The 12469-nt window shown below is 42.7% G+C and overlaps 1 protein-coding gene across 1 annotated transcript in view; it reads right to left on the reverse strand.

The window, feature by feature from the left end:
• LOC141155001 (cytochrome P450 2G1-like) overlaps positions 1 to 12469 on the reverse strand; it is a 48787-nt gene that overhangs the window by 17175 nt on the left and 19143 nt on the right. The window contains exons 5-6 of the mRNA XM_073641591.1: positions 11614 to 11790; positions 10277 to 10418 (exon numbers count right to left, since the gene is read on the reverse strand). Coding sequence (XP_073497692.1) covers positions 10277 to 10418; positions 11614 to 11790 — 319 coding nt within the window. The remainder of the gene's footprint in view (positions 1 to 10276; positions 10419 to 11613; positions 11791 to 12469) is intronic.

A 12469-nucleotide genomic window follows, 5' to 3' on the forward strand; every position in this document is an offset into this window, starting at 1 on the left:
GCAAATCATGCACACTCGAGCAATTCAAACATATCACCGAGCAGCTGTAAATACTCGGAGCTCGGCCCGAGCATACTCTCCGAAAGGGTTAATAGAACATAATCGCTCAACACTACTAGTCACTTATACCGCACGAGGAATGGCATAAAAAATAAATAAGTTCATACTGCCTCCCAAATTGCCTCACATTTATCCTGCACTCTGCGCTGAACTCTTGCCCCAGGGTTTCCGTGTAAATATCTGAAATACTTGATTCAGACAGAACCCATGACGGAAATTTCCCTATAATGAGGCAGATGGAGGCACTATGGAGTATCTCTGCTGCCTCATTATAGTGAATGGATCCCTCAGGGGTTTAATCTGAATCACGTCACTCAGAGATTTAGATGGAACCCCCGATGTAAGTGCTCAGCATAGGACACCGGATAAATGTGATCCAAAACGTTATGCAAAATGTCCCCAATAAAAGCTTCAAATCAACCCACAAAAAAAGCAAGTCCCCCTCAGGTCCCTCATCTGCTAATGAGAATATAAGGTGTTTCTCTTTTATTGGTAGCACAAAGGCTCTGGAAAAAGAAATGGCTCCTTGTCCCTCAAAAGAAATTCAGCAAATTCTGTGCTCCCAAATCCAATGTCTCCTGAACCCCACAGTGTGTCTAAACCACATTTAGCATCCACATGTTTGGCATTTCTGTAGCGATGAGAGCCCACCTAATTTACCAGAGCGTGTCTACAAAATCACAAGCTGGACATAATGTATGGTTAGTCACTACAATGTACTGGGCACTACAATAGCAGATTTGCAATTTTGACTCAGCAGCATCCACTGCTGTTTGTTTCTGGAAAACACTCAGGGAGTTAAATCATTACTACTGTTACACGCACGCCGCTAGGTTCAGATAGGGGCGAGACAGACCACATGAACTCCTTGGAATCCTGGGGGAACCATCACTCACGTCGACCATAGACCACGAGCTGCAGCCTCTCTCAGGCACACAGGGGCACCGACCCTCAGGCACAGACACCTAGGCTGTTTCACCTGCTGACCAGACACACATGACAAGAGTTCCCACAAATGGCAGAACAGTAGCATTCAATAAGAAGCCACACAGCCAGTGCAAGTCAAGTCCCATCAGCAACAGGCTCCAGTGACAAACAGCACAGCCTCCCCAGCAGCACAGCAGTCCACAGTCTTCCCAGCAGTTCAGGACAGCACAGCTCCAACGCAAAGGCACATTAATGAACACAGCATTCTTTACAACACAGTGAGATGGAGTGGGAGGGGGGTTTGCTGAGGGAGATGATCTCTGTAACATCATTTCTTCCAGTCCTTATCTTTCTACCTGACAATACTCTGCACTGCTAGTTCAGGAACTCTACCTTACCTGTGCTTAGCTTCACTCCTGACTTGAATCCTTTTCACTTGCAGGGGCGCTTCTCTATGATACAGAACACACGCACCACCTTTCGCTTCGGCTCCAGCCAGACAGTAAACAACTTTCCCACAATCTCCCTATGGCTCTATTAAAACACTCCCCTTCACCTGTGACTATGTTAACCCATCTAGTTGCTGGATGCTTCTGAGCACAACACTTCCTGTCTCATGTGCTTGTGTTACTTCTAATAGTTGCTGGATGGTTTTAAAGCAACAGCGCTACTTCTGCATGTCACACTGTTTCCTCTATTTTGAATGTCGTCCTCGTCATTTGCCTTAATTGGTCAATCTGACCAATTCTGAGACAGTGGTGAAAGTTGTATAACTTTATATACAAATTGGCATTGTGAAATTGGTATAACGTTCATAAACATTGAAAACAACCTAATCTTACGACCTTTTTCTTGTAGGATGCTTGTAAGAAATAAACAATTAACACAATTAAAACAATCAGCATCTTGTCAGCTGGAGCTTTTTGTATGTCTTCAACCTGCTCTCTCTCTATGCTTTAACAGATCTTTGTTTCTACAAAGTCTTTTAAGGAAAATCAAAGCATGAAAACAAGTTTTTCCACCAGGCAACATCTTCCATACTGCCTCTCGGTGTTGAATACCACTCAAGTGGGCTTACCTAGTCCACAGGTAGAGAGAGATACCTGTTTCCAGTCGACAGTCCTTGGCACTTTACTCGGTTCACCAAGTGTCTCATACGTCAGCATCACGGGCCTCCTCACTTCTCGAGTCGACGTCCTCCTGGTAAGTTGTTCCTCAGAGACAACTGATTCTTCTGTCACAGACGTTTCTTCCACCACACTCATTTCCCGTGCTTCCTCAGATGCTCTTGGAACTGCCTCTGTAAGTTCCTGTACTTCTCCAGAGTCGCTTGTTTCTTCACGGTCTGGTAATTCCGCTCCTCCTGAGTGTCGATCGGTCTCTTCAGGGGCCGGTGTTCGATCATCAGATTTGAATTGGACTTCATCTCTACTCCTTGGTATGAACTCTATAGCCTCAGGACTTCGTTCACTCTCCTGAGGATGATATATCCCTCTTCATGCCGGTCCAAGAAATACAACGTTGTGTTCTTCTCCATCGGAACTCAGTAAATTCAGTCTGTGGTGGTCCCTTAGTCGATCTCGGATGATGTCGGTCTACTTCTGGGAAGTCTTGTGGTGGGAGATAATCACAGGGTAGTTGTAAATTCCGATTGACTATTCTGGTTTTCTTGACTCCCGTTTCCAATCGGATTTCATACACTGGGCTGTCATCAGCTTTCCTCCTTATGACCACATACACCTTGTCTTCCCAGTACGAACAAAGTTTTCCAGGACTGCATTTCTCATGTACGTTCTTGACTAGCACCCGGCTTCCTGGTGCCAATTCTGTTCCATAACATTTTCGATCATAGTATTCCTTACTCTTGACCTGTCCTTGCGTAACCACTTTGGACGCTATGTTGTTTGCCTCTGCCATCCGTTCCTTCCATTTCCGAACGTACTGCAGATACATTCTGTAAGTCTCTGACACTGGAGTATCGAACATGATGTCGATTGGCAGTCTTGACGATCGTCCATACAATAAGAAAAAGGGTGAGTAACCCATTGCATCGCTCTTTGTACAGTTATAGGCATGTACCACTTTTGACAGAGAACTCTTCCAGTCTTTCTTCTCATCAGTTGTTAATGTGCGAAACATAGACAATAATGTCCTATTAAAACGTTCCACTTGTCCATTACCCTCTGTGTGATAAGACGTTGTGTGGGATCTCTGAATTCTACAGTATTTTCCTAGCTTGGCAAAGAGCTGGTTCTCAAATTCTTTTCCTTGGTCATGGTGTAACCTCGTAAGGAACCCAAACCTTAAAGCAAAATCATTCAAGATCTTTTCTGCCGCTGTTCGACCCGATTTATTGGTGGTGGCACATGCTTGAGCAAATCGAGTGAACTGGTCCATCACCACCAAGATGCATTCGTAACCACCCTTGCACGTCTCGAGAAGTAGAAATTCTATTGAGACCATCTCAAATGAATACATAGTTTGGATGTTGCCCATAGGTGCCAGGGTTGATATGTTGGGACATTTATCTTTCAGACACCCACACTCCCTGGTAACGTACCTCTCAATATCTCTCTGCATGTACGGCCAGAAGAAATGTACATGGATCAAATTTGTTGTCCTTTCCACTCCCATGTGTCCCATGGTTTCATGGAGTTCTTTGAAGACCAACCTATGGGATACTCTGGGTAGTACCAACTGCCGGTTTTGTCCTCCTTTACGATACAGGATACCGTCTTCACTGAGGTAGAGCTTCGTCCATTCTTTAATATTAAAAATATACTGCTGGTGACTCATTGTCTCTCTCCCGTTTACTTGGAAACCGATTTGGGTCCACATAAAGTAGTATTCTAACAATTATCTGATCTTCCTGTTGTGTTCTACGGATTTTCCCTTTTGGTAGTTGTTGAATAGACCGGGGGTGATCTTGTTCTCTCCCTTTTATGGTGGTTTCCACCGTCAACGGACACCACAATGGTGTGTCTTAATCCTGATAAGCTTGTACTGCTTGGGTAGTGCTCTCAATTGCTTCCAGATTAACTTCCTCTGAGCATTCTTGCATGAACTCATCAGGCTCTAGTGGCATTCTCGACAATCCGTCAGCATCCACATTGCATTTTCCTGGCCTGTACTTGATGCTGAAATTGAAGTCAGCTAGTTCAGCAACCCATCTCTGACTCATTCATTCAGTTTGACTGTAGTAAGGACGTAGGTCAAAGGGTTGTTGTCAGTGTATACCTCAAACTCTTTGCTGTAGTAGAGATAATCTTTAAATCGTTCACAGAGAGCCCATTTGAATGCCAGGAACTCCAATTATCTGGAATGTAGATGGTAATTAGTGATGAGCGAGTATGTTCGGTTAACCCTTTCAGTGAGTACACTCGGGCGAGTACCAAGTATCTTCAGCGTACTCGGTGATACGCTTGAATCACTCCCGTGAGCATGATTTGCGACTGTTTGAGAGCATTAATACATGTCAGGAATGCGAAAGAAACAATCATTCCTCACATGTATTAAAGCTGTCAAACACTTGCAAATCATGCACACGGGAGTGATTCAAACATATCACCGAGTACGCTGAAGATACTCGGTACTCGCCCGAGTATACTCGCTGAAAGGGTTAACCGAACTTACTTGCTCATCACTAATGGTAATTCTTCTCAGTGTCTGTCAACATTCTAGAACAGTAACCAATGACTCTCATTTTTCAATCTTGATGCTAATACAGGGCAGATCCCAGTCCAATTTGAGAAGCATCACAATGAAGAACAATTGGTAAATTGAAATCAGGATATCCCAAGATGGGTGGTTTTACCAGGTAGTCTACTAGTTCTTCCAATACCTCCTGGTGGTCTGCTGTCCAGAGAATGGGCTGTTGGGACGAAGCGGCGTTGTTTCTTTTAAGCCTGGTACTACCCGCATTCTTCTTTTTCTCCGTGGGTGTTGTTGTCTCTGTTGTCCTCCCAAGAGGAGGTATAGTGGGGCGGCAATCCTGGAGAAGTTCCGAATGTAATTACGATAGTAGGAGAGGAATCCTAATATCTGCCTCAACTCTTCGATGGTAGAGGGCCGCTTGTCTTTTAAGGCCAGTACCAGAGCGATCTCTGCTGGGTCCATGGTATATCCTTCTCTGGACACAATTTTCCCTAGAAATAGGACTTGCCTTTTGAACAGTTCACACTTCTTTGGGGTCAACTTAACTCCATGTTGTTGATACCGTTGTAATATGGTCCTCACGGTCCTCATGTGTTCAACATGCTCCCGGAAGGTTTTGCTGTGTACCACATTGTCATCCAAGTACGGCTGGCAGATATCATCCCTCAATCCTTCTAAACATGTCTCCACACTCCTCTGGAATTTTGCTGGAGCTGAACTGGGCCCAAACGGTATGCGCATCCACTCATATAATCCCCACGGTGTGATGAATGCTGTCAAGGGTCTACTGGACTCTTCAACAAACCCTTGTGGTATGCCTTACCCTGATTGAGGACAGAGAACCTGGTACTCCCTGATAGGCTATCCAGCATATCTTGGATCTTTGGTATTGGATGTCGATCAAGATCTTGTAAATATTCTTTCACTTCATGATGTAATAGTTTTGGCACAGACATGTAACTTCTGGTTACTGGGGTCGTGATACAGCCTATGTCAGAGTCATCTTTGAAGAACGCATGACACTCTTCTCTCAGCATCTGTTTTGCTACCGCTAGATTTTCAGCACACAAGTGTTCCAGGGATACTGGGGGATCTCAGGCCCCTATGGTGGGTCGTGAAATTTCCTCCCCTGGGCAACTCCTGTTCCTTGAGACTAAATTCATGATAGACCCCAGGATGAGTCTCACACTGGCTGGATATACTGTTTTAACGGTTTCAATGTGACCCAACACAGTCTTTGGATACAGTCTAATTTCATGCTTCGCAGTATTCACCACAGGTACTGTCACTCGAGCAAACCCACCAGTAGGAATCATAAGCACAGTCTCACCTTGAACTAGGCCTTCCGGAAGTTCTGAGCAGTCTTTTGGCATGAACAGTCTTTTCTGGACTTTTCTTCCCTGTTCTACCTTGACTCCACACCTCACCCCCATCATTTGGTTTGCAGGGATGATTGTTGGGTGCCAGCCTACCTTGACTTCTTTTAGGTCCATTGTATTCTGTGCTTTCTTTACTCTATGAATCACATTTTCCACCACGGCGTTGGGTATGGCAAGTGATGTGGCAATTGCATCCACCACCAGCGTCCCTGACTTGTGTTTTGTGATGACCTCACTCATTACATTATAACCCAGGATAGGATCCTCTGCCACATTCTTATCACTGGTCATGAGAACAGGTACCAAAAGCTCAATGGTGTTGCTGTTCTTTGTGGCCCTCAGTTGGAAAGTCACTTCCACCCAGTCTACGAAAGGAATTTCTGTCTGGTTGACGGCTTTGCCGTGGAGTTCCTCTGGTCCCAAGAGTTATTTTAGTGACCGAAGCCAAGTGTGTGGCAGGTAGCGCCTTCTCCATTCTTGATTTAAAAGGCTCACTTGGGCTCCTGTATCCCACAGTGCTTTTACTAGGAGTCCATCTAGCTGGCACTGTATAAAGCACGTTTCAGTGATTAGGCTAATGAAGCTATCTTTACTGACTGAGGAATCCTCCTCCCAGGAGTACATGATTTGATGTCCGCACTGGGCATTAAGTTACTGATGCTCCTGTCTCCCTTGCAGCTGTTGTAGATGGAAACACATTTGGGGATAGTACTTACGCAGCCGTTTTACTTCATGCACCATTCTGGGGTTTGGTGAAATTTGGATTTGCTTCTGGGTCCTCCTCCGTGTCGCGGTTACCAGTCACCCCGCACTGGTAACATCCTGTCTTTTAACCCAAACGTCCCTGACCATTGGCATTTCTTGGCATAATCTCCTTCTTCACCACATCTTAGACAATGTACACACACCGTACTCTGATTTGATGAACCACACGCTTCACAAGCCACGTATCTTCTGTTTTGGAACCCACTCCTGGGTCTGAGGGATACAGGTTCTGGCCTGGAATGAATCAACTTTTTCACCTCAATCAACTCAGCTTGCAGTTCTCCTATTACTTCCTCCCAGTGAGCGCTGGGGGTTCTCTCTTTTGTTGGTGATTTAAGGTTCCCTCTCGGAGGTGGGACTGGAGGGTCTTCATGATGATCTTCAGACTGGCCACCGGGATTCTCCATCTTCAGGTAACTCATTTTGGTGATTTTAGGAGCAGAGCCTTTCTTTAACTTCTGTTCGCTCTCTGACTCCAAACTAGCTGCCTCATTCATTTTTTCAATTCGGACTTCGTCCAGAATGTCAGGATCTTCTAGGTACTGTTTCAGCTGCAACTTGATGTCTTTGCTGATTAACCCCATTCCCAATGATCTCAACAACTTCTTCTGGACTAGTCAAGCATCAAACTTCTCTTCCGCTTCTACATCTCTGGATGTAAACAACAGTCTATCCTTCAGTTCAATTGCTCTGAACAAGAAATTTTGGGGTGATTCATTATTTTTCTGTGAGAGGTTAATGAGTCGGTGGAACAATTCTGAAGTACTCCCTTCTTTATAGTGCCCTTTTAAAATAATCTTCAGCTGTTGCAAGGTCAATTGACTTTTCATTTCTAGCATACTACAGAGGTACAGTCCTGAGCTGATCGCTTTCACCACCCCCTCAATGATCTCATCTGGCTGGTAGTCTTTCTTTAAGCTTGAATCGATCTGGTGCAACAAGTTCATATAAGACAGTCTCTCTTTCTGTTCACACTCTCCAATCTGTCCCTGGATCTTGAATTCTTTCCTTATGGTGATTTGTGGTGTTAGAGAGGACTGTCTCCCTGATTTATATAACCCGAGCAGGTTAAAGGTCCTGTCTGAGTCTATCACCCATTCCAAAGTTTCCTGCAGAGCTGTTGTTGGGGCTTTGATATGTTCTTTCAATTCCTGTAGTTCAGTCTGTGGACGGAGATTCCCACTTTTGGTTATTGGTGCCGCCCCTCCATCATCCAACTTCAACCTGGTTAGAAACTGTGTTAGCTCCTGGAGGAATGCCCCCATGATGTCTTCAGCGTCTTTCTCACCCAGCTCATCCATTTTTTTATTAATGGCAGCTAACAGTTGCCTGGGGTTGTGTGCTTTGGATATCTGTTCTTCTGACATCTTTATATGTTGTGCTACTGTTCTCAATTCTTCACAGGTTAACTGAAGAAGCAGCTCACTAATTCTGTCCATTTATATTTCCACATCCATTGCTGCTCGTGAGTTTTCTTTAGGGCTGGTCACCTTTAACTGGTGTAGTAGAGTTGAGTTGAGGAGCTGTGCTGCTGTGTTTTTCTAGACACTTTTCCTCTTATCCGTATACACGCTAATTCCCGCTCAGGATTCCCCATACGGGCAACCAATGTTAAACGCAAGCCGCTAGGTTCAGATAGGGGCGCGACAGGCCACATGAACTCCTTGGAATTCTGGGGGAACCGTCACTCAGAGCGACCATAGACCATGCACTGCAGCCTCTCTCAGGCAAACAGGGGCACCGACCCTCAGGCACAGACACGTAGGCTGTTTCACCTGCTGACCAGACACACTTGACAAGAGTCCCCACAAACGGCAGAACAGCAGCATTCAATAAGAAGCCACACAGCTAGTGCAAGTCAAGTCCCATCAGCAACAGGCTCCAGTGATTAACAGCACAGCCTCCCCAGCAGCACAGCAGCCCACAGTCTTCCCAGCAGTACAGGACAGCACAGCTCCAATACAAAGGCACATTTATGAACACAGCATTCTTTACAGCACTTGACTTGAATCTTTTTCAGTTGCAGGGGCGCTTCTGTGAGATACAGAACACACACACCACCTTTCTCTTCGGCTCCAGCCAGACAGTAAAAACTTCCCCACAATCCCCCTGGGGTTGTGCTAAAACACTCCCCTTCTCCTGAGACTGTGTTGACCCCTCTAGTTGCTGGATGCTTCTGGAGCACAACACTTCCTGTTTCATGTGCTTGTGTTACTTCTAATAGTTGCTTAATGCTTTAAAGCAACAGCGATACTTCTTCATGTCACACTACACATGTCTAGCCATGTTGCTAAGCAGTATCTGTACAGCCACATATGGGGTAATTCTATGTTCAACAGAAATTGTGTAACAAATTTTGTGCCATTAGCCCCAAAATCTGGGACTAATATTACATTTTAGTCTTAAAAGTGTAGCTATTTTTTCTTCACTAACCAATGGTATAAAATTGTGTGACCCACCTGTGGTATCAATGTGATCACTGCGCCCCTAGATGAATTAATTTGTATTAATGGTGTAGTGTGTAACTTGAGATGAATAATGAGTGGGTCTCTATTGTTCTGGCACTTCATACCAGTGTAGCATGTCACCCTCAAACCATTCCAGCAAAATCTGAACTCCAACATGGCGCTTCTAAATTTTGTGGGAAAAATTAGCCAGCATCTGAAACAATGGATACTGGAAGCCTGTGCTAGCATTTCTTCTGCGGTGTAGCTATCAGTGTGTCAAGAGTGGGAGAAGAGGGTTGCATTGACAATCCAACACAATTGGCAGCACTTTGAACACATTTTATAAGTGGTCATAAACTTGTAAAAAACTCACGAAAGAATAAAGTTACGTTAAACCCAAGCAAACCATTGTTTTTCTTATGAAATTCTCAATAAGTTTGATGTGTCACATGACCCTCTTCCCATTGAAAAAAATAAAGTTGGATTTAAAATGACCAACTTAAAAATGGCCGCCGTGGTCACCACTGATCTGGAAAAGTTTCTCCCCTTCCATATACTAATGTGCCACAAACAGGAAGTTGATATCATCAACCATTCCTATTTAATTTAGGTGTATCCATATAAATGGCCCACCCTGTACATTAGCAGCAATAGACTGACTCCAATCCCTATCCTGCGCTTTTGTATTGAAGAACCCAATGAGTATGTACAAGTGTCATTGTGAAGGGAGGGAGAGTTGAGTGATCACTTATCGTGAATGATGGACATAAGCTGTGTGAATGGTGGGTTGGATGTTATCAGACATTGCAATCATGCCTGTGATTATCATGAGATTTCTGAAAAGTATGGGAAATATTTGTCTAAAATGGCTTTAATGGGTAGTATGAAATTGCTTTCTAATATATTTTAGTAAAGATCATGATCTGAAAAAAAATTGCCGAAATTATTTAAAAAATAAATGTAATAGAAAACCCTTATTTAAACAATAGGTCATTTTCCAGGCTTGGTACACAAAATGAAAAGATTAAAAAGGTCTTCACCTACCAAGGACATTTGGGTATTTCATAAGAAGAAGTAAAGAATAGTTCAGGGCTGTGCTGATGGACTCCACCCCAGCAAAGAAAATCTGTAAAGTACTGTACACTAAATTGATAATCTGGAATTCCGTTTTGGGATTATTTTTTTCCTGTAAATAAAAGAACAAACATAATAACATGTGTATTATACTGTAGCCTATTTATCATATTGAAATTATCATTATCATCTCATTAAAATGGGATTCCCATTTCATTCCCAGCCAAGTACTTAATTTTAAGGGACAAAGTCATTGGGATTCGATGATGAGAATAACATTCCGAAGAACAACAGGCAAAGAGAGGAAAAAAAAGGAGGGACAAAAGAATAAAGTCTTCTTGGTACTGAACTGTGTATTTATAAAACTGAGTGACTGATAGGTCAAAGCAGTGAGGGGGTCAAGAGGCAATCATACGTGAGGATTTATTTATTAAAATGGGTTGTCCAGGCTTGGAGTGCAAGTCTAAACACAAAAAAATTGAGCTTGAGTTTAAGATGCTATACATGCTGCACATAAAAGCATGTTCACATTGGCCATTAAACAAACAAAACCTACAAGAAACAAAATGATCATATACCATGCTGTAACTAAATAAGTAAAAAAGCAAAAAGTGCATTTAAATAACATAGGGTTGTTAGTAAACACTGTTTTTTGACGAAAATAGAATAAAAGCCATCCCACCATGGGCAAGGTGACCCTTTTTGGGATGGTCCTACACAACCTAATATTAAAAACCTTACCATGTGTTAGAGTTGACCTCAATGTGAATAAGGACAGACAAAGGACCGTGTCCTGAGCTATGAATACCTGCCATGGGAAGCTATTTAAATGTAGTATCCATCTCAAGGAAGGGAGGCCACGCCGTGGGTCAACTCTGGCTCATTGAGATTATTCAGTACAAAATTAGATGGTTCTATTTGTAAGTAGGAAAGGATATTTATTTGTTATATATCGACTGAGTGTCAACATTGATGTAGTACAAAAAGTGAAGAACAAAAGCAGTTTTGTCAATTTCATCAAGAAAGGACAGTAGTTGGGTACGTAAAAAGAGCAAATCCAGAATATAGACATTGCTGGGATTTTAAATTATATGCTTTGTTTGAGGTTCGATATTATAGGGTTCTCTACATCTATTTAGGGAGTTTGGATATCGATTTAATTAAGGGTAAGGGGTCTGGTGTTTGATATTAATCTACTGAGACTGAATACGGTACATATTTTTATAAGCCAGGTCTCTGATATAAGCATTTATATTTTTGCAGTGAAGCAATGGAAGAGTCCTGTGCAGAATTTCTTTCGCATTTACCTTTTCTGTTTTAATGAGAAAAGCATCAACATAACTCCGAGGATTAGTCTCATCCAAATTTTTTTTGTTCATGTCAACTCTTTTTTCCACATACTGGATCAGTTTTTTCATACTGGAAAATATTTCATGGTGTCTCCCAGGGATATATTGCATGACACATGGAAACATTTCGTATAACTGTAGTTAATAAAAATAGAATGATTTACATAATTGTAATGACCATAAATATAGACTGTTAGCATCAAATGATTTATAATAGAGCAACAGATAATTTGCCAAAACATTGTGAAACCAATCAACCAAATAGTACCCTCCACCCTGACTAGATTTCAGATAATAGATACAGTTAGGTCCATATATATTTGGACAGACAACATTTTTCTAATTTTGGTTCTAGACATTACCACAATGAATTTTAAACAAAACAATTCAGATGCAGCTGAAGTTCAGACTTTCAGCTTTCATTTGAGGGTATCCACATTAAAATTGAATGAAGGGTTTAGGAGTTTCAGCTCCTTAACATGTGCCACCCTGTTTTTAAAGGGACCAAAAGTAATTGGACAGATTAGATAATTGTAAATAAAATGTTCATTTCTAGTACTTGGTTGAAAGCCCTTTGTTGGCAATGACTGGCTGAAGTCTTGAACTCATGGACATCACCAGACGCTGTGTTTCCTCCTTTTTGATGCTCTGCCAGGCCTTCACTGCGGTGGTTTTCAGTTGCTGTTTGTTTGTGGGCCTTTCTGTCTGAAGTTTAGTCTTTAACAAGTGAAATGCATGCTCAATTGGGTTGAGATCAGGTGACAGACTTGGCCATTCAAGAATATTCCACTTCTTTGCTTTAATAAACTCCTGG

Source organism: Phyllobates terribilis, unplaced genomic scaffold (assembly GCF_046119375.1).
Source record: "Phyllobates terribilis strain yellow unplaced genomic scaffold, ASM4611937v1 Scaffold_7__3_contigs__length_470593459, whole genome shotgun sequence".
Lineage (NCBI taxonomy): Eukaryota > Metazoa > Chordata > Amphibia > Anura > Dendrobatidae > Phyllobates > Phyllobates terribilis.